General features: G+C 40.2%; 1 protein-coding gene across 2 annotated transcripts; it reads right to left on the bottom strand.

Annotated features, from left to right (window-relative positions):
* Positions 1-1832: 1832 nt before the first annotated feature.
* Positions 1833-19999, bottom strand: rai2 (retinoic acid induced 2). 2 transcript variants are annotated; one of them, XM_085264110.1, is made up of 2 exons: positions 19868-19999; positions 1833-6863 (listed from the first exon to the last, which is right to left on the bottom strand). In XM_085264110.1, the coding sequence occupies exon 2, from the start codon at positions 6793-6795 to the stop codon at positions 5182-5184; it is 1614 nt and encodes a 537-aa protein (XP_085120236.1). In that variant the 5' UTR covers positions 6796-6863; positions 19868-19999; the 3' UTR covers positions 1833-5181. The 2 variants fall into 2 exon arrangements, with proteins under 2 accessions (XP_085120236.1, XP_085120237.1); XM_085264111.1 differs by lacking the exon at positions 19868-19999 and adding an exon at positions 16368-16469.
* Positions 20000-22739: the final 2740 nt, after the last annotated feature.

Here is a 22739-nt window from a genome sequence, read left to right as displayed (position 1 = left end):
CTCAGGTTTATGTGATCTTTGTTAGTACAAGATTTTGTAGCATACTGTTTATAATATACTTCCTGTTACCCTCTTCCCTTACTTAAAGACTTGTGCCATATAAATAGTCAACACATGATCCAAGTGCTGTTGATTTCTTTCCCTTCTTGCATCTTCTTTAAACTACTTGAAAAAAGTGTTGCAAAACATCACTTGTCCATTACAAGTCATCACACCAGATAAACAATGTGTTTATGATGTTGTGTATTTTCTCTTCTTTTCTATAAACCTGTCAAAAACAAAAAGATGTGTTGTTACTGACTTTTTCATCTGATTAACCAGGATCACATATAAAAGCTCGCTGTCAGTTTTGCTGATTTAGGAAAATGTTTTAAAAATTCAGGAAAGTGAGAATTTCTGTGTATTTAAAACAAAAATGTTATAGTTCAGTAATTTTATTGATAAACTCCTCAAACTTTGATTTGATAAGTATCTGAGGCTGAGACCACAGGACTGTAAAACATGATTATTGGGCTTCATTTCTGTACTGAACAGTCATTTTAAGATTAGCTAGTAAATAACAATTACTTAATGTTGTTCATGAGACTAAAGTCATCTTACTTTGGTAATGTAAATATAATATGGCCAATATTAAAGTTATTATTTCAATCATTAATTATTACAGCAGCGAATAAACTGTTTCAAATACTGAGCTTCAGTAAAGATTCAAGCTGCATTTATTTATATTTCCTGTCACCTTAAATCTTCACTCAAAGACAGGTTTCTTTGACACTGTATATATAAATGTATTATATATAAGACATTGTTCTTTTAATATGTTGCCATTACTAAATTTCTCTCAGTGCTTACTTTAAATATCCATGAAATCATCACATTCTCTGTAAGATTAAACAAGTAAAAAATATAACCTAAAGGCATTGCTAACAACTTCAATTCTTAACACTAAAAGTTGAAAGAGAAAACAAAATACTTTGAAGCACAACCAAATCTTAACACACATATATTTAAACTTTGTTCATAATTTTGAAATCTAAATGTTTTGCTAGCAGCTTTATTAGTTAAATGTATAAATCAACAGTTGGAAGTAATTAAAATACTATTTTTAATTATTTAATTCTTTAAACTGACACTGATCAAGGTTTGAAGTATCTAGTTCAAATTATGAATAAATACTTCAAACATATAAGCTAAAACTACTGCTAGTTGTAAAAACTATTAGCTAACAGTATGAAAGTCTGAAAAAATAAAGAAATGTAAAAAACAAAAACTATTAGCTAAGAGCAATAATTAACAGTTAAATAAATTACATTCTTCAAGCAAACTTCACTACTGGCTAAAAAAAAAAAAAATTAAATTAAAAAAAATTATTGCACTAAATATAAAAAATATAGCCATAAAAGTAAAAGTTGTGACAGTTTATTAGCCGCTAACTTTAACTGGTGAACATAAATTTTAAAGTTCAAATGAAAACATTTGAATATGAGAGATTACGGTGAAGGGGCTCTCAGATCCATCTGACAGGACTTTGGCAGTAGATCAGATAAAAATGGGGGATCCACAACTGTAGACCGTAACTGACATTTGATAGGATTAAAACCCAGTCTGAGACCAAATCATTTTGATTCAAACCACATGTACAAAGAGCAAGGATAAAGCAATAACAAACTCATTGAATTAAATATTTAAACATCTTTGTTTGTACACTTACCAGTTACCTTCTCCGTCTGCATGACAGAGTGTGTTGTCCTCCGATATCAAACCATTTCCACCAAGAAACCACAAACCTTTTAGACTGCAACTTCTTTTAAAAAAAAGAAAACTCAGGCAAACGATTCAGAATTGAAGATTTTAGTTCACTTCCATATAAAAAAGTACACATACTGTACAGTAAGCAAACATTTATCTCCCACCACATTTCAAATGATGACCTTTTAATAAATCTGCTGTCAGAAGCAAAAAGGTACTTCGGCTGTATTACAATATCAATTCACTCTTTACCTCCTAACTGATCACTCATTATATAAACACGCTGTATAAATAAAAGTTGCACAAGTAATAAATTAGAGATGTTACTATATAACTAGAGTGATCAGGTCAAACTACTAAACCAAAGAGCTCTGTTTAAAGGACTGCAGGCATGAGTTAAGATGTGCTGAGACTGCTAAAGTACACAGATATAAATAAGAAACTGGTTTCCAAAAAAAAAAAAAAAAAAAAAAAAAAAAGGAAGGAGAGCATCAAGATTTTTTCCATCTCTGTTCAACTAGACAGTCTGCATATGGCTGTTATTAATTCTTGGCCTGTAATTCACAGATTTACATAACTCTTGCAATCAAAAGAGGGGCAATGCAGTTTGGGGAGAATAATAGGTAGGACAGCCTCTAACTATGACAAAGTGCACTCAACATATGATCCACATTCACAACTCTGGGACAGAAAATTACCATGCTCAAAAAAACAATTAAAAAAAACAACAACAAAAAAAGACACTTAAACCACTTGGAACAGATGTTTACACGATTGAAAATGGGTGGATTTTCATCAATACTGGTTCTAATAAACTAATCACACAGTTAACACATACACAAACAGAATTCTCTCTCACTGAAGCCAAGAAATTGGTCATTATTTCTTCTTAACGGCAGCTTTTCACTACAGTTTCAGCTCTGCTTCACAGCTGATTTAATCAATAGCAAACCTCCCCTCAGATTCACTTAAAGGGGACCTATTCTCCTCATTTCCAGCTACATGGTTTTAAAAGCAACTTTGCATAATTCACAGCTCAAAATAATCCTGATGTATCTTATACTCTGCCTTGGTGGAGCTCCTGCAGTTTATCCACTGGCTGAAACAAGCAAGCTGTATCATCAAACACTGCAGTTCCTAAACTGGCCATTTGAGGCTCTCGCCATAACTGAGTCAGTCTCCACAGACTGTTAAAATGCCCAACTATACAGCAGAAATAAACACGTTTACATAGTTGTACACAAAGCAGTTTTGGTCTCTTTAGCCAGCTTCCACCTTCATAACAACTGTGCCTTTTCATAGCGATCTTGACGTCCCCCATTGGCTTCTAGGCTCCATATTTAGAAACTTTAACTTTACCCACGTTTGGCCACAACCATGTTACATTTTTCAACCAGAAGAACAAGCTGTAAATTTAAGATTTAAGCCTAGGGAGATGATTGGAGACAGCTTCAAGTGAACAATAGAGCAACTGCACTGTCTTTACACTTTCAGCTAATTCCTGCTAATTAGCAGATATAGCTAACATTACCTAATATTTTAGAGCTCCACCTTCTCACCTGAAAATATTAAAATGTGGCTCCACAAAAATGAAAATGATTGTAGCCAAAATACTCAAGTGAAGGCATCAAAATGTAGATGTCACTGTCATGGTAGCTAAGTCCATTTTTCATATACAAGCTGTGTCCCAAAACCTAGGCCACATCCTTCGGAGACCGCATTTGTAGACCAATTATGTCAAAGCCAGGTGACAAAGGCTGTCCCAATTCGAAGGCTGCTCCAAATGCAGTCCTTCATTCCCCCCGAATGTGAAGGATGGGTCGGGTGTATCCTTCGTGGCCCAACCTATCCCAGAATTCATAGCGCGGCCCAGCCAATTCCAGTTTCCAACAATGGCGGCAGCTGCTTAGTTTTAATATGACTCCTATTACTCTTTCTGGGTCACAAAATAAACTTTTAACATATTTTCAGGTGAGAATGTAGCTGTGTAAACGTCAAATATCTGCTCGGTTTATCAAAATATCACATATTTGCAAAAGTGCTCTGACGTTTTCACAGAAGTCTGTTACCCACCAGCTCGATAGCTAGCCGGGGATCAGCTAGGCTCGCTAGAGCCGGTGAGAACAGCAAACTCCCGGTACATCATTTTCGGACCTCCTGCGGTCTTTTGTTACTAAGATTATGATATGCAAGACACTTAGATAACATAAAAAAATGTATTGTTTGGCTTTTTTCTGTTTTATTAGTTTGAGTAAATCGGTTTGGCTGAGATTAAAGTTATAGTTCTCACACAGCTGAATAAACATCAAACAGAAAACTGATTAAACAGAAGTGTTAGATGGTAGAGCCTCGCACTTCCGGCCTTCAAAGGACCCGGCACACGTAGACCACGAAGGCCGGGTCCCCCGAATGGAACACAGCTACATTCTACAGAAATGCCTCTCTTTACTTTCTTCTGATTGGCTGCTCCTTGGAGACGAAGTTTGAACAGTAAGTGTGCCTGAGATGAAACAAAACAAAAGCTGAAATCGAGCTTTGAGTCTGAAGCTTGAGTTTTTGGGTTTCAGGATTACTTGTACATACACTGACCTCATCAATGAGCATCAGCCATTGTAACAATATTCATATGATAGGAAACAAGGAAAAGTAGACTAGGTCCCCTTTAATAAGTGGAAACAGCAGGGAGTTACAGTGCTTTAAACACTTGCTGCTTTGGCTAATTTAGCCATCAACAATAATAGCTCTTTTAGTAGTTTCCTCATTTTTGGATAGAAAGGTCAGTTTAAACATGAAAGTAATTAAGAAGCTTCTTTTATTCCCTATTGTTGTTAAAATAAGAACAAATTTTGCTGTGATCAGTGGCTGCTGCCAACATTCATTTAATGAAACTGTGGCTCAGGCCTCGCCAAGTCATTATGAGCCTGTCATGCTAAATCCCAACCAATCAGGAAAGAATGAATCGCTCCAGTGAGCTACTGATGACCATGTGAATTTCCACTGATGGGACATGTTTTAACAGCCTCAGTCACGTCCTGCAGTACACGCTCTTCAGTGCACCAAAATATAAAACATAATACATGTGGAAACAAACCATAAACCCAAACGGAGGAATCGAACTTTGAATCGAACTCTGTGAGTCAGACATCTCTGACTCACAGAGAGCATACTAAGCTGCCGTACACTGAAACATTTATGGTTTAGTAAAACACTGTAGAGACTAGTGCATCATAAAAGAAAAACTCAGAAGAAACCGTTTGTGTAACTACTGTGTCACATTGTCAGAGCCCCGCTTTTAAAGCCAGACTCTGAGTTTTGGTTGGACACAAGCGTTTCAATTTGATTACAGAATGTCCCACATGTGTTTTATGTTATACTCTCTGGAGGGATTACCAGAAAACTAGTCCACAGATTAGTCTCCCTCCCCAGTGAGCGAGCTCACTTCCTGGGGAGCAGCGCTGCCAGTCTCTGCTTCTTAATGGGAAGGAAGTGGATCTCCTGTGAGCTGACCTTCTTCAGTTTGATAGCTCTGCTTTTAGAGACCTTTTTAAGAGGGTTGTTGGGGTCGTGCTGCTCCCCGTGGGATCCCGACGGCACACCGTAGAGCTGCTGCAGAGCTGCCCCCTGGCTGCCATCCCGTTTTATGGAGAAGTTTTTGGTTGAGACTCCTGAAAGGCCTTTTATCTTTCCGCAGAGGATGGCGGGGATTGCGTCTTTCACTGAGACAATGACCTTGGCTGTCTGCGAGGTGCTCACTATCTCGAGGTTTCCAGCACCGCTAAGAGACGCCTCCTGACTCAAAGAACTAGACCCAGCAGCACTGCTGTCAACCAACCACTTATGCTGCCGGCTGAACTCCAGCGATGCCAGACTGCCGAGGAGTTTGGAATCGACGCCCAGAGACAAAGATGTGCCGCTGCCATCCGGGCCGGACTGTGAGGCTCCTTCTCTGTCTGACTGAGCACACTTTTTCCTCACACCAGGAACTGACAAATCCAGCACACTGTCCTGCTGTGGACTGGGATATTCCTGTTTTGGTTCAATTGGACATGGCCTGACAGAAAGGTCCAGAGCTTGTCCTTCCTCTAGAGGAAGTGAGGATGGGGATGCATTTTGTGGCTGGAACGGAGGCATGCATTTCCTTGAAGACTGCGAGGGGGAGGTAGTATCTTTTGGCGAAGTCTGAGTGCTTTTACTCACAGTGCAAACTGGTTTTGGCATGTTACCCTTTGAGTCCTCGGTCTGAGGGACAGGGATGGGGAGAGGGACTGGCAGAGGCACAGGCAGAGGAATGATGACCGGGTATGGGACTAAGAGTGTCGCAGGAGGGACCAGAGGGGCCAGAGGGGAGGTGTAGGGAGGGGTGAGGGGAGGAAGGGGGAAGAAGGGAGAGCCTGGAGACTGACAGCTTGATGAACTCCCCTGGGAAGGGAAGAGGTCCTGCAAGATGGCAGCAAAAGCTGGATTCTGCAGGAGAGAGAGCAAGTTAGCCTCCTGCGTCTGTCCTGTGGACTTCTGATCAACAGCTGGAGGTAAACCAAACGTCAAAGGACTCTGTAACAGCACGTTGTTCTGGAGCTGTGCACAGTTGGTGGTCTGAGGGATTACAGAAGGACTCATGTGCTGAATCACCTGCTGATCCAAGACCAGGGGCAGTGAAACTGGGCTTTGGCTCGTTATCAAGTACGGTGCTGCCCCCATCTGTCCGAGCTGAGGCCCGGCTGCTCCGGCCATCTGGAGGTGAATGGGCAGCATGAGCGGGCTCTCACCCAGACAAACTGGGTGGAGTACAGTGGTAGCCACTTTAAGAGCCACACCTCCTGGAGGTTCAGCAGTGGGACTCACCACTGGGGGTGCAGGAGTGTCTGTCAGGTTCGAGAGGCCTCCTTTAGTCAGTCCTGTCATATTAGCATCACAGGAATCAGCAGGAGTGAGTGGATTTACTCCATCTTCCACTTTGCTGGAGACCTCTCCTCCTCCTCCCGCCTCAGAGTTGCACACTTCAGTCTGTGGCTGGGTCATGGTTACAGACTTGTCATCGTTACCCTCCATGATTCAGCCTGAATATCAATCTTCATGAAGTCAGTGACGGGTTTCGTCCATTATTCTTGTAAGAAGCCCTGAAACACATAGAGCAGAAGGTTTGACGGTAAGCCCCACTTTAAAAATAAAAAGTGAAAAATCTTAAAACATATATACACAATGAGTAAAGCAGGGGCCCCAATACTGTGTTAATATGAAGAACTAAGTTCAGATATGCTTAGGGATTGTTATTTCCATATACAACTACACAACAATAAAATGCTAATTCTATATATTAAAATCTTCTTTTTTTTAAACTCTTCCATCTATTTATGGAGCTGCTAAATAGGGGGAATTTTTCCAATGTGATTCAGACTGTGACCGATAGCTGACAACATAACAAAGTGGAAAATTTTTCATTTTTTTAATTTGAGAAAACTACAACTAAGCAGCAGTGCAAACCAAAAGGGGAAGCCAAGAGTCTTCAGTTTGTGCGTGGCGTCTTCCACGCTTGCTAATGCTAGCAAACGAGCTACAGAGACACTCTGAAACCAAACAAGCCATTCCTGCAGTGTTTCCCACATTCAGACTTCAATTGGGTGAGCTGCTCAGATATATTAAGAGACCACATCTGTGATAGGTCTGTTTTAACAGTGTTATTTTACTACCAAACACAGTATGGTAGTAAGAAAAAAACCAATAGCATATTGTAACTATCTTGGTTATTGTGCTATAAAAGGCTAGTATTCTGGCAATGCAGTTTTGCATTTTCAAATCTCTAACAATCCATGTACGGACTTCATCTCTCTTCATCTTCCTGTTTTTCGTAGAAGTAACTGCTGTTAAAGATTTATTAGCTCCAAGTCAAACACGGTGAGCTCAGTTTCACTGCTGATGACAGAGTAATGCAGACAAACCAGAATAAATGCAAACAATGAGGTTGCCCTTTACGACTGGGATTCAATACAGGACTACAAATATAAACACTATGAATATAAAAACGTAATTTTTATTTGTTTAAATATTGTTCTCGCAAGTCTTGGCAATTAGACTGTTTAGTTTTTGTCCCCTAGGTGATATCAACAGAGTCATTTTAGCCTTCAAAACAAGGTTAGAGTCAGAGTCCTCAAAGATTATGACACACAGCTCACAGTTAAAGGCAGCCAAAGTGTACGATTACCCATTGTAGCGTTTTTTTTTTATTTATTTATTTTGAAAATGATCCCAGATAGTCCTGCTGATCTTAAGTTCAGTGCTCACAAACTAACCTAGACATTCCTGTTCTCGGCTGTTAACAAATATCTAAGATTCAGTTATGTGAATATAATATTTATATTTTAAAAAAAATTGTAAAAAAAAATTGTAAATTATGGGAGAAAAAAAATGTAATAATCAGCAATACCCTACCAGCTGACTACATTGCCAGACTGATATTTCGGCAGTCCTCGCCATTATTCAGCTGCTTCCTCAGAGAGAGGTGAAGATCGCCAACCACCACTGATTCGGATTAATAAAGTTTCATGAAATGAAATGAGATCAGACTCCATCTCCACCGTCTGGAGCTGCGAATCCTTGTTCTGCTCACCAAGACCACAGAGCAGAACAACGACTGCCGTCGCTAATGCTGATACAAGACAGAGAAAGCAGACTTCATCCACAGGATGGGAGACTCCGAGGAGAAGCAACAGCTGGCTGTGTCCCCTCAATCATTTATTCCATGTGTAAAACTGTTTTTAACTATATATAGTTTTTACTTTCTATATATACTTTATTTATCCCCAAAGCTGGGAAATGCTTGTTACAGCAGCCAAAACAATGAAAACCACCTACAACAACATGATTTAAATAAAGTAGAATAACTCAATATTATAATCATCTTCTTCTTTCAGTTGCTTCCTGTAGGAGTCGCCACAGCAGATCATCCGCCTCCATCTCACCCCATCCCGAGCATCCTCCGCCAGGCCTCTGCATGTTCTCCTTCGCTACATCCATGAAGCTCCTCCGAGGTCTTTTCCTCCTGCCTGGGAGCTCCATTTTTAACATCCTTTGTTCAATATCCACTGTCCCTCCTCTGCACATCTCCAAATCATTTCAACCTTGCCTCTCTCTACCTTTTTAAACTTTGAACAGCTTAAAATAATGCATGACGAAAACAGCTCAACCTGGTAAATAATACACAAAAATAAAGGAGTATTCCTATTACAATCTTTAATGGCATAGGAAAATTATGTGATCTTTATTTGTTTGTTTTTTTTAAAAAACCCTATATTAATCTTTAACCTCTTTTTGCATGAGAATGAGCCATTGATTATTGTCCAGTATTAACCCCCTAAGACCCGAACTCTTCCCCAGCATGCATTTTTAATTTCTCTTTGATATTTGGGCATGTTGGGGCCCAATGAATGTAAAAACAAAGAATTACCAGATTTTTTTTTCCTTATTTTTGTTTTTATGAAAAATCAAGAGCCACATATGAGGATATTCGTTTAAAATTTTGATAGAACAGTAGCAGTATAATGTCCTCGTACGTGGATATCAGGCCCTTGCAGAGCAAAATTGAGTATTTTGGTCTAAATAACCCAAAATGTGATGTCCACATATGTGGACGCCAGGTCCTAGGAGGTTAAATCAATGTGTGATACGGGAAGTCTTACAACATCTCATCTTATGTGGAGACGGGTTATTCATTGAATAACTTGGGAAATGTTTAACACTCCACACTGAAAATATCTTATTGTAACCCTGTGTACACACACATTCCTCTCTGCTGTGTGTTTGATTAAAGTCTGAGCCGTGAAGGATTTCCATTTTATATTTGCCCATCTATCCATCCCTCATCTCTGCAGAGGTCCAAGACCACCAAGATACAATATTGACGCAGAAAGATCAAACAGGAACTCAGCATGTTTGATCAACTACACATCTCAGTCTCTATCCATCATCCGACATCACACATGCTTTTGTGCTTTTATAACCGTACTGTGTCGGCTTTCCTATCACTACATGATACCTCTGCACAACACATGTCCTGCCTGCACTGGATGTCAACCCCCATCCGTCCACAGTGATAAAACGTCCCCTGGGTGCATCTCGTGTCAGTGAGGTCAATTATTCATACGGCTGGGAGCGAGCGGGATAATGTTCAGGTACTGGAGAAAAAGGGAAACATTAAATACCCTGAAAAAAAACTACAAAGTGTATGCTTTAACCTTTAAAGTTAAAAAACTCAATTAAATGCACGCATGCAGTTCTGATTTTCTGGCAGGAGCATGACACTTTTTCTTCCTCTCCGGGTGGCTTTTATGTGGTGTTGGGTTGCCACAATGAGCAGCGAGGAGAAGCTCTCTCTCTCTCTCTCTCCCTCCAGGCTGGTTTTATATTATTCTGCGAAGCATAGACGGGATATTGTAATAAGGCTCTGATGGATTACATGGCCAGGCGGCTGGCTGATAATCTTGTCACTGGTTCGTGCACAGGAAAGGTCTGGGAAGTGTGTGCACCTTGGGAACTGTAAAACAGACCTAACCATACTCTAGAAGAACTGAGTAAAAGCCTTTGTAGACTCGCAGTTTTTCAGACAATGCACCCTTTAAAGACAAAGAAATTTCCAAGAGCTTCCTAAAGATCCTAACGCATGATTAACTGTGAGCTTTGTGTCATGTGTTTGAGTCCATATTTAATACTAGTGTTTTATAACTAGACAAAAATAGAATTTTAGGTTTTTTAAAATGATAAAAATTCAAATTTTCCCTCCTGTATGAAGCTGCAATCAACATACAAGATCAGCTGTGCAAATTTGTTGTAACTAATAACTTAATCTGCTTAATTTCACACATTGTAAAGCCATCCAGGTCAAACTCTACCATTTCATGGGCTGCGTGTTTGATACCATAGTACGATACTGTTATTGTCTTTTAGACATTATGCTTTTATGTTTTTTAAATAAACTTAAAACTATAAATAAACTTGAGAAGCAAAAAAAAATGTAGCAATCACATAACTATGTTGGTGGAGGAGATGCTGATGAACCAGGAGATGACCTTTCTCATTCAAAGTCATGACTTTACAGACTAGGGAAAAAATGGATTTGGACAAATGGAGTATTTATTTGCTGGAACAAAACACAGCATAAAAGAAAGTAAAGCCAACACCAAGTGCTTTAATTTTTTGGTCCTTTCACAAACCACCAGGGGGCGATACCTGTGTTTAATAAAGACTTCCAGTCCTAAAGCAATCTATGGGAAAACAGCCCTCTGTCTTGACCTCTGCAAATACTTTCCTGATGAGTTTACAGGATCAATCTCTAGGTCCTGTCAAACTGAATGACACATTAAGTTTATTTAGTAATTTCTGGTCACTAAAGTGTCCGAAATAAGAATTACCCAGCATACATTCAGTTTCAAAACACCAACACCGACGGCAAAAATGCTCGTCCTCCTTTTAGCGTCTACGGTTCGGAATCTGCGACCACATGAGCGTGACTGTTTGGTATGTGGTAAAAGTGAGTAGCTCTTTCTTACCTGCTATTTCCAGCTAGCATGTATATTATACATACCACATGGTTTTCCTTTGAATTCTATCTGAATTACGCTGCTGCAGTAAATCTACGTCGAGCCTACAATGTAGCCTAAGCAACAACAGCATCATGTAGTTATATTCTAGGCAGTTGCACGTCAGGTTACAGGGTAAAGTTTCAGAAAGATACATTGTAGCCACAACACGAACACTGATTTAACACTAAATTATAAATCTGCCCTAATCTGCTAAAAAGGGACAACCATAACCGTAACTAAGACTAACCTTAGTCACTGAGAGTATGTCATTTTTATTACATTGTTCTGTTATGGTTATCAGACACATTTATGAATCAGAGCTCGGACTGAATAGTAAATTCAGATCTATTCTATTTTTCCACTATTTGGATGCTGCGGTCTCACTTGCATTCCAGGAAGCTCGGGGCAAGACATTTCCTGTGTGATAACGCGGTCATGAGGTCCGTGACACGATAATGCCTCCCTGACCATTATGAAAGGAGTCATTCTTAGTTGAAGCGCCGCTGCTGTCAGAGACTCCAATGAGTTAGCCTGACTGTGCACAAAATGAGGAAATTCCCCCAAATAATAAGCTTAATTGTCTCTTTTTACTCGGCTGCCATCGGGATATGGACTCACTTTATTTTAAGGGAGGAAATCACCCACCCCAAAAAAAAAAGAAAAAAGAAAAACAAAAGCAGGATTTACACTGAGCCATCGACATCAGCAGTAATCGCCACTTGGGTGACATACAGTCAGCCTGCAGTGGTGTTCACTCCAACTTCGCTTGAATCATGTGATAAAAAGTAAAACTCTGCAGATGAGCAGGAGGAGGAAGTTTAACCAGCAGAGTGAACCAAAGTACACACAGATCATGTTCACCATTGTTGTTTTTCCCAGCTACATTATCTGACTCAGTGACTCTGCTTTGTCTCTGTGTTATCACAGATAGGGAAGGTCAAAGTAAGATCTTGTAATAATAAGGCTCAATAAAAAACTGATCCCTGCTGACATGCAACAGAAGGGTTCCTCCACCATTAAAACAAAAGAAAAAGAGAAGTTTGAAGTATTGTGCATTGATGCAGTTCAGGGTTTTGGATTCAGTGCCTGAACGGTAACAGTAATGAACACAGAAAGAGCTTCCTCATCAGGCTAGGACCCTATACCACGAAACGAGTATAACATACCCAGCATATCTTTCCATTAGCCTAACACTGACAGTCAGGATAAACAGTCACATGAAGCTGGCTATCAATTCGTGAAGTTAACCCAGGGTTTCACTGAAGATGCACGTACAATATATGATGTCTGCATGTACAGTATAGGTGTCATATTTTACGATCATACAGTAATTGTGGAAAAATAACATTGTTTGCTGCCAAGAAAAAAAGAAAACGAGGAACAAATTTGCATCTAAGAATCTATATTTCTGTAAATACAAAGACATTAGATGCAACTGAAAAATTGAGACCCTCCTCCCCTCCCTGTAGCTCAGAGGAAAGGATGTTACTCCGTTTTCAAAGTATCAAATTGTTGGTCTGCATCAAGCAAAGAAAACTACTAAGGACAGGTTGAGTTGAGAACTGTGCAATGCATTATTAAACCTGGAAGGACAGTGATGAATCATCATCTTCAAAAAGAAATGTGGTTGGGAAAATAATCCTGGATGATTGTGATCAGTGTTCACTTATACATCTGAAACTCACTTTGACTATTTAACATGCATAAGAGCACAACGTGAAGAGGAACTCGAGGATTTGGGACTAAACAGCTGTGTTGCCTCAAGAAAACCACTTATCAGTGAGGCTAATTAGAAGTAGAGGCTTAGATTTCTCATGGGTCTTAAAGATCAGACTGTGGAGCAACGGAAAAAGGTCATGTGGTCTGATGGGTCCAGATTAATCCTGTTCCAGAATGATGGATGCATCAGGGTAAGAAGATGAACTGATGCACCCATCACGCCTACTATAAAACCAGCGTTACGATCTAAAGATGCTTCAGTTGGTCAGGTCGAGGAGGCTCGAGACAGATGGAGGATGAAGAAAAGAAAGGAGAGAAGCTCCAAACTGACCGAAATTTAAGTCGTTTCTGCTGGTGAGAAACGCAAAACTTGTTTTCTGTTACACTGTGGGCGAGTCTCAGCTCAGGCTCCGCCCACATGCAGCATCAAGGAAGCAGGTGAGGTTATTCAAGGTTAACGGGGGTTTACCTGGAGACAGAATCATTTGTGTGCCAGAGTTTGCAAGAATATGGCGTTCGTTTTAAAACAAAAACACCAAGGAGCTATTTAAAAACAGCAATAATTAAATTACACTCCATCTAACCGAACATCCGAAGATTTAAGCACCGGCTCGACAGCCTCAAATTTAACTTTGAAGTTGAGTTAAACAGAATCTAATAGTAGTTTCAGTTTTTGATTCTATGGTTAATTGAATTTGTTTTATTCCTTTTTTAGGATGACAGTAGAGTCATAAAAACAAACAAAGCCACCAAAACAGAGACAGAAATGAGAGAAATGCTGGAGCTGGAGAAGAACAACAAAGGAAAAACACATTCTGAGGTAAGAATGGGACCGTATATGACCCATAGTTAAAGTCCCACAAAGTATAAATCCTCCCTGTGGGAAGCATTCAAGGGGGAATCCCCCCCCCCCCCCCCCCACACACACACACACAATTTTTAAATATAAATTTCAGGCCCTGGAACTATTCAGCAAACATTAAATCACTTTTAAACAGCTTTTGATGCTTTTCCCCCAAGAAAAGTGAATCTCTCCGGAGTTTAGACTCTGTGTTAGATAAATCGAGAAATTTGAAGATGTTATTTTGATCCAAGGCACACTCATTGAATTTATCGTTTAGTTTTGATTAGATAACGATACCTTGGCTGTTTGCTAAAATCAAGTCCCAGTCTGGTCCTCATGTTAAGTTAATAAGGCGCATTTCTCACTGCGAGGAAAAGACTGGGAATCATTTTACGTGTAAGGAAACATCAGGCTCAACTTAAACTTCTCTCCTAACTTTGTACATTAAAATTTCACAAACGAATGCATCCGGCATATAAATGTATTTCATTTGTAATCTAATAAGATAACAAATGACAGCCGGATAAAAATAATGCAATTTACCTAAACTACTCTGATTTTGTCTGAATGCTAGCATCTTTACTGCCTACTGTTCTCAGTGCGAGTACACATCACATAGACAGTGGAGCCGACGAGTTTATTAAATTTAACAGTAATCGATAAAAGCTTTCAAACAGATATTAGACTGAATATAACAGAAGGGAGAGCGAGTAACAGAAGAAGCATTGTTATCCCAGCGTTTTGGTCATATCAACTTATGAAATACCTCCAAACTGCTGCTTTTTTGCTGTTATCTTCCCCCCAGCAATGCTATAAACCATATGCCATGAAAACAGTCTTTCTTGGACTGCTGTTGGTGACGCTAGTCCTCTTTCTGCTCTCCAGTGTAGCAGCACTGTACCAGCTGTCCACCAGCTACAGGTTCTTGCTAAAGTGACCCTCCAGCTCACTACTACTACAGCGCACTACTGTGGTTAGCTGCAGTCCAACACGGCAAAGTTGGACACTGGGCGGGATGAGATCCTCTCTGAAAGCATCTGAATAATGTCAAAGATATCCATGGACAGTATAAAAGTTGGATGTACCCTCTATGGCATCACCTGCCAGTTAGTGAAGTTAAGAAATGAGCTAAACATTTTAGCATCGCCACTTTGGTGTTCTGAGAATGGACACCAAATGCTAACTGAACACGCCTTTATGACTAAAATGATGACAATACAGGGAAATGATTGCAAAACCCCGAGTCACACAGGCCTACATACCAGTCAGTGAGCCAGTTGCTAGGAAAAAACATGTATTTCCCAACTCGCTGGTAAAGACCTCCTTCGAATACTTTGGTGGCCAGCACATTGCTGCACTCGCAGCTTAAATGGAAGTGGCGGACATTGCCCAGCAGCTCTCCAAGCTGAAGAGAAACTGTAAAAAGTGCACTGAACTGTAAACGGGATCCATTAGCCTTCAAAGTAAAGGGTGTACTTTTGGAAATGTGTTGGTTCCAGCACTGACGCAAAGCTTTTATTATGGAGGCAAAGCTTATCCATTTCCAGTGTGTGTCCCACTTTTTCGAGTTTTACTACTGCTTAGCTGGTAGTTGGTGAGTATTTGCTGACAAAGATGAAAAGCTATAGTTAACAATGGGAACCAGCAAGGAACCAAAGCAATCACCAATAGGTTTTTGGCATAGCAATTTTTTTGCAAATGATTTCACCCAACATAAGCCAGCGGCCTCCAGGAAACACTGCTAGCCAGTCAGGAAATACACATTTTTCCCATAAAAACCAGCGGTTGACTCATTGACAAATCTTAGGTATGTATGACGTCATGCAAGAAACCTCAATAAGACAGGAAGTTTTTTTTAACAACTGCCACCCCTTGCTAGTCATTAAGAAGAATGCAGGTTTAAGGCACATGGCACTTGTTTCACTTTTCAGACGTGGAAGCTACAGCCACCTTCTAGATGGTGGGGCAGGTTGCTACTAAACTTTCAAAATAAGAGCCACAGGATGTAAACTGATCACAGCTGATACCATTGTCTCAGATGGATTTAAAATAAAAATAATAAAATGCTGAAACGAGACCTAAAATGTTTCTCAGCTGCCGACCCAAGTAAAATGTAAAATCCATAACACATTTTCTCTACTAAAGACATCTATATATCTATAAATTACTTCAACTTATTAACTAATTATTTAACTTTAACTAATTATAAGTTAAAGTAATTTCACAAAACCCGTGGACTTGTGGTGTAACAAGAGGAAAAACAAAAAAACAAAATACAACCAGCTCCTCTGGCTACATCCAACACCTCATAAACAGGACAGGACAAAGCTTATTTCCAATCTTAGCTTAATGTCCTAGCTCGCTAACAGAATCTGCAGTCCCACGTGATAACAGAGTTTGTAGCTTAAGCTATTAAAAACAGCTCCAGGATAATGAAATTTTCCTGATATATGAGCTAATGTAGGAAACATGCAGCACAAACAAACCTGTAACCATGTCTGAATGAGTGCAGAGTATGTTTTCTTCACACCGATAAGACCAGCGGCACATTTAAATCTCACACGTCATCTGGGAGAGGTCTGTGTTCACCAGCCAGTAACAGCTAATTGAGTAAATAGGAGACCCAACTGAGAGAGCCAAATAAGATCCCTCCCCTGTCCCCGTTACTGTAATGATTTCCACATTTCCTCTCTGTGTTTTCCCCTTGCTCATTGGTGGAACGTATACCGTAGTAAGTCAACAGCAGAGAGAAAAACAACAACGCCTCGCCTTCAAACTGCATTAAGCTGCACTGCAGTCGACATACATTACAGGGACTATTTTCTCTTTTTACCTCCTCGTTGTGGGCTTGATTTAGCTTTTAGACCAGAGGACACGAAAGCACCGGGGATGGATAGAGCACGGCTGATGATCTAAAAGGTCATCGCTCTCAACACCCCTCCGCTCCAGTGGCCAATTACATCTCATTAGAGAGACACACAGAAGCCTCATCACGATGCAGACTGCTTTCACATCAGTGCAGCTCATCTTTTATTCAGCGGGTGGTCCGCCAGCTGATCCCCTAAATGCCACAATCAGTCAAATTTCACAATAACAATAATTTAGCACTGGAATACTCATTGTGATGATCACGGTGTCACATTTTTAACCAGTGTGCCAGTGAGAAATCCAGGTTAGATGGCGATTATTTAGCGATTCAACTACATTAAAATACATTTACAGCGAGAATCTGCACCTCGGGTCAGTAATTATTATGCATGGGTGGGTCACAAATGGCTTTTTTTTTTAGTAATCACCGCCATTTGAACATGCAGATAAACATAAGGTCTGTCTGAAACGCAATGAATATATAAAACTCTAAGCATGTAAAGTGTGACCTTCTTCAGTAATATCTTCATTCAGGCTAAAACAAGGTTTATGACTGTGTAAGAAGTGCACAGATTAATTAAGTACAGCTAACACGTACGCTTTAGTATTTGTTTATTTAGTACAACACTCATCAATGTTCTTGCAATTTAAAGGAAACCGTACAAAAAAAACCCAACAGAACAGCTTCTATCTACTTAATGGACCAAAATTGGTGCAAAGTCTTCCACGTGTTCACTTGAGTCAAGGTCCGAAGACTGAAATGAGTCACATCATTTTCATGTTCATCTAAGTCATTGAGTGAGGAGATTTTTACGTTCTAAAGGACTGTGACATGGGAACAGCTGGCTCAGTTCCCTTATGCCTCTTTTCTACTAGCACCTACTTGGGTCCGCTCTACTTGACTTCACTTGGGTCTCATTTGTTTTCCATTACAATTGAGTACCAACTCAATGTGGGCGGGGATGTTATAGCAAGGAGGTCTGAAAGTCCTGCGACACATTTTCAGCTCGACTCAGCTGGCTTGGAACAAGTAGGAACCAAGTAGGTCCTAAAAAAATACCTGATACCTAATGGAGTACCCTAAAAACAGAATAGAGTTGAGTCAGTGCTGATGGAAGAGAGGCTATAATGTTCTGTGTAACGTTTACACGGCACTAATTTGCATGTATGCATCTTTGTCTGTGTGATGCACCCAAGCAATTTATCAATGTGTCTTGCTAACTAAGTCCAAGAATACACAGGGAGGATTTCAGAAGTTATTATTTTGAAAACTAACTCAATTCTTTATATTGTTGTGTGACCGACTTCCAGCCCTCCACGCCTGCTCTCTGCAGCTTGATTCAGTGCTGTCAAAATATATAAATTGGGTACTTTTGAACTGTTTTGCCACCACAACATGGTTTTGAGTGGAGCCAGAACCAGGATTTGATACCTGGTGTACTCCCAGGGTAAGCCTACTCGCTTGAATCTTAGGTGATTTTGGCAGGTAGTCCCTCTCTAATTTAAGTGCTCAATGGACACAAAAACTTCACCATTTACAAATAATAATAATAATTATAATAATAATAAAAACGCTCAAAATACTCAGTATTGTTTTGTCCTGGAAAGCTTTTTTTTTTCTGGCTGTGCCTGAGCACCCTGACCATGCCCCATGGGCAGAAAGCTGGGCAGCAGATGCTCTGATCCTGGGCCTGGCTGCAGGAGAGGGCTCAATTTTCCCACTACCTAGCAAGGTTACTGAGCTCCAGATCTTGGGGTTTGCTGAATGAAGGGGAAGATTCTAAACTCAATGTCAAAAAGAGCCACATGAGGTAGTTCGGGCATGTGGTTGGGAAGTCTCCTGGGCACCTCCCTCATACATCTCAGTAGAAGGAAATGGAAAGTGTGGCTGGGGAGAAGGATGAGAAACCACCTGCCACTGCGACTGGCCTTTGGATAAGCAGAGGACAATGGATGAATGGACCAACGATGGAGTGCGGGCATGGCTGATGCTTCTGCTCATCTCATGAAAGCACCAGACAAACGTCATGCTAATGTCACAGACACGTCACATGTCTCAGCACAACCACATGATTGACTCAAATATCAATTTTGCTGATTTTATTCACGATGTGTTGGTCCCATCTTTACACAGTGTATAACTGAGAACTTCATCCTTTGGTATGAATCCAGAACAAAAACACATGATGCTCAAAATGGCAAATTTGGGGCTTCAAAGTGTCCATGAACCAATTAGTGATGTCACTGTGGCTGTATCCATCTTTTATACACAGACTGGACCCTCAGTCTTTATAACAGCAGGGGTCAAAGGTTCATATTTTTCCTTTAATTTGACACTTGTTTCCACATGAAATATACTGCATCTGCAAGTCTCGTTTTCCTTTCACACAAGCTGGACATTATAAACAAGAAATTACACAAGAAAGAGCAGAAATTGGAGACCGTGTTGAGTGTTTTCCTCCCGGGTGAGCTCATATCTGCAGGAGCTGTTTTCTTGTACCACTTCTAAGTAAATGCCCAGGCTATTGCAAAAGACCTTGGGTATGACACTGCCGGGTTCATCTGAGGATATTTTCCTGCCTTCCTTCCACATTTCTGTGTCCCTGCACCCAGCGTCGCCGTGCTCCCACAAAAATATGCACGGTATTATGAGCCCAGTCCCTGGTGTGTCCGGTGCCCGCAGCCAGCCGCCGACGGCTCGCCTTGAAAAGCGAGGAGGCTGCGCGCACATCCCCGCACATCTCGCGCAACAACACGAAAGCCCCGCTGACATTAAAGCCGCAACCGGGGCAGGGACAGAGGGCTCCTGGAGCTCAGTAATAACCTGTTATCACCCTCAGCTGGCGTAAATTTAACGCGCTGTCAGACGCGATACAAGCTAGCTGCTGCGCAATCGCCAGGGAAATTAGGAAAAACGCCTTGTTACGTTTTAAAACCGAGACCCCGACACTCCTGGAATAATTCACATTTACTCTACGTGATGAGGTTGAAACGAATTATACGCTTCAGCGACGTAAAGACCAGAAAACCGGTGGTTGACCCTGCCTCATCTCCGGTCCTTTAATGTATTTCGTGCAGAAAATAAAGCCGCTCTGCGACAAACGCCAGTGTTTCTTACCTTTGAAGTGTCCGCGGCTGTTTTATTGAGCCACTCTCTCCTAATTAACGATGACCGAGCTCCGTGAGACTTAGAAATAAATAGATAAGGGTGCCATTTATCTCTTCATTGCGGTCCCGTCGTAGCGACTCCAGACGGAGAGCTGCGCACGCAGCATCGTCAGCGGGTCTCTCCTCCCCCCTCCCCCCTCTCCTCCCCCACCACTAGCAGGGACAAAAAAGCGAATCAAGCAAACAAACAAACAAATCAATACTTAAAGTAAAAAACAACAACCCGTAAAATAATAATAAATAATTAACTTATAATTAACTCATTATTAATCATTCGTACTAATAAACATCCTAATCTTTTATGTTTGAGTATTAGGTAATGGTAAAAATGAATGGAATAAATACTAAATATAACAAATAAATACATGAATTCATAAATTAATGTAATGTTTATGTTTTATGCTTAAATATTGTGTTCCTGTAATTTTACAGATAAAACAAAGATAAAATAAATAATATTACTTTTTTTTTCATTATTAAAATTACAATTACGTGTCCTAACAGTTACAAAAAAAAATATAGAAAAATTCTTCCAGTTTTACACAGTATAAGTTTGTCTAGACATGTTTGTCTTGGTGAAAGTGTGAAATTTTCTGATAATTTCCTAACATTTTCTAATAAATCTTCTCTAATTTAATACTTATTTATAAGGATCAGTGCATATGCTTATATTGTAACAGACAAGCCCAGATAGGCACCTTTTCATCTGTGCTAATGGTGCTCAAAACAAAGAACAACAACCAAAACAATATATTGAAAAATGATACTAGGTTAGTACACTCCCAATTAAATGAATCCACTTTAGTTTTTACTGGAAAATTCTGGGGACCTTGCAGGAAATTTAGGCGAGTACATGTCTGATAATATACAGAGAGCACTGTTTATAATAATCTAATTTTTTAATAACAAGGCAAGAAAAACAGCAAATACAGACATGACTGAATGTGTGGTACCTTGATCATAAACGTACAATGTACCATGGCTTGTACATGAACCCACACAATCTTCCCATAGATACAATTTAGGAGCCAAATAGGAACAGCAGCATGTTTTCTGAGTGCTGACAGGCTTGTGTTTTATCCTTTCTTTTAGCTCCAGACAGTATTCGCCTGCTGACTGGCTGATGACAGAATCAGAGGAGAATGGAGTTTGGCAGCTGTAGATGAGTCTGGTAGTGACAGGCCTGGATGAACAGGATCCCCTGGGTCTCCATATCAGTCCCAGCCAGCCTCGGGCTCTGCCTTAGGGCCCCAGGGCCTCTCATTGTTCCGCAGGGATGTTGTTTAATGCACTTTAATGAGCCTCACAATGTACCCTGGTGGCATGATGGTGACTTTGGTGTGGTTACCTCCTCGATGTGCCCTCTCCCCCCTTCTGTCTGCAGTCAGTGTTACTCACATGAGATGAATGTGTTGTTCACATGCTGTAGGTCTCCTATCAGTACCAAAGCTGGAACAATGAATATAAGAGAGTTCGCCATCTGAAGGAAACATCTTTGGGGTATTTTTCTTCAAGTTTCTGTGTAGATCATACTAGAAAAATATGCCTCAACATACCTCATTACAAGTATACACAATTATAATCCCAAACAAAGGCTGGATATGTTTTTAAAAATTATCTGCCTACATTGGTTGCAGTTATATACATACTATATAACTACAAGTCGTGTGCTGTCCAAGCGCTGATTGCGAACAAGGCATTTTCTCCATTATGACAGTTTTCACATATTTCGCAGAGCAACAAAAGGACTTAAAACAAAGACTGTGAAGGGCTATGACATGCTAATAACTGCAGCTAAGGTCTGAGTGAAAGCAGCCAAGCTCTTTACTTTCGCCAAGCTATTGGTGCCCCATCTAGAGTTAAAATGAATTTATGATACTGCGTTTGTGTCTGTTTGTATAGGTATTTGGTTATGCAGACTGTAGGATAATGGGTCTGCAACAAATACAGACGTGCAACCCTAAAAAATAGGGTGTAGCTGGATGCTGAAGATGTTATGCTTAGGCAGAACACTGATTGGTTGAAAGGTTGGTTTGGAGAAGAAAGCGTCAGTGAAAAACAACAATTGTTACAGATCAAGAAAAAAAGCACAAGCTGACGCTGGTGAGATTAGATGATTTCATTTGACTGCAAGAAAGTTCTCCAGGGCAGAGTCTAAAGGAAAGCACTGACAGCAGCACAAACACAGACAGGAGTACTCAGCATTGCTGGGTACTGCATATATTTTGACTGCAAAATAGGTTTTGAAGTCTTGTCATAGAACCAAAGCACAGTCATGCCACTCCCTTTAGGGTTAGGATTAGCATAGATTTTGAGTTCCGGATTAGCTAAAATATGCTTTTCTCGAGCTACTGAGGCAGTGCAGTATACGGCACTTCCAAGTTACCATAAAATTGAAGATTGATCATATGTAGAATAAACGATGGATGTAGCTTCCAGGTACAAATAGACAACGTCATGTCCAGTTTCCAGACACAAAGGTTGTAAAACCCCTCGACTCGAGATTTCATAACAAGACTTCACTAACCACTGGGTGACATCATGGCAGCTATGTCCATCTTTTACAGTGTCTATGCACTAGATGCATTCAGATGTAATGCACAAAGAGGCTGCATGAAAATAATCATCTATATAACATGTAAATGCTTCTGTGGAAAAGTTATGCAAACCTGACTGCTTTATGAACCAGGTTTATGAGGAAGATAAAATTTAAAACTACTGGCAGCTGCTTACAGCATACATTTGCACAGTTGGTGCTTCAGTTCCTATCTGACGACACCTTTACAGAGACAGATATCTTTTTTACAGCAGGGTATTTACAC

This window comes from Mchenga conophoros, linkage group LG23, assembly GCF_057382185.1.
Source record: "Mchenga conophoros isolate Kocher_MC1m ecotype Shallow Benthic linkage group LG23, M_conophoros_male_GT1.1, whole genome shotgun sequence".
Lineage (NCBI taxonomy): Eukaryota > Metazoa > Chordata > Actinopteri > Cichliformes > Cichlidae > Mchenga > Mchenga conophoros.
This window is presented reverse-complemented; position numbering and strand designations above follow the sequence as displayed.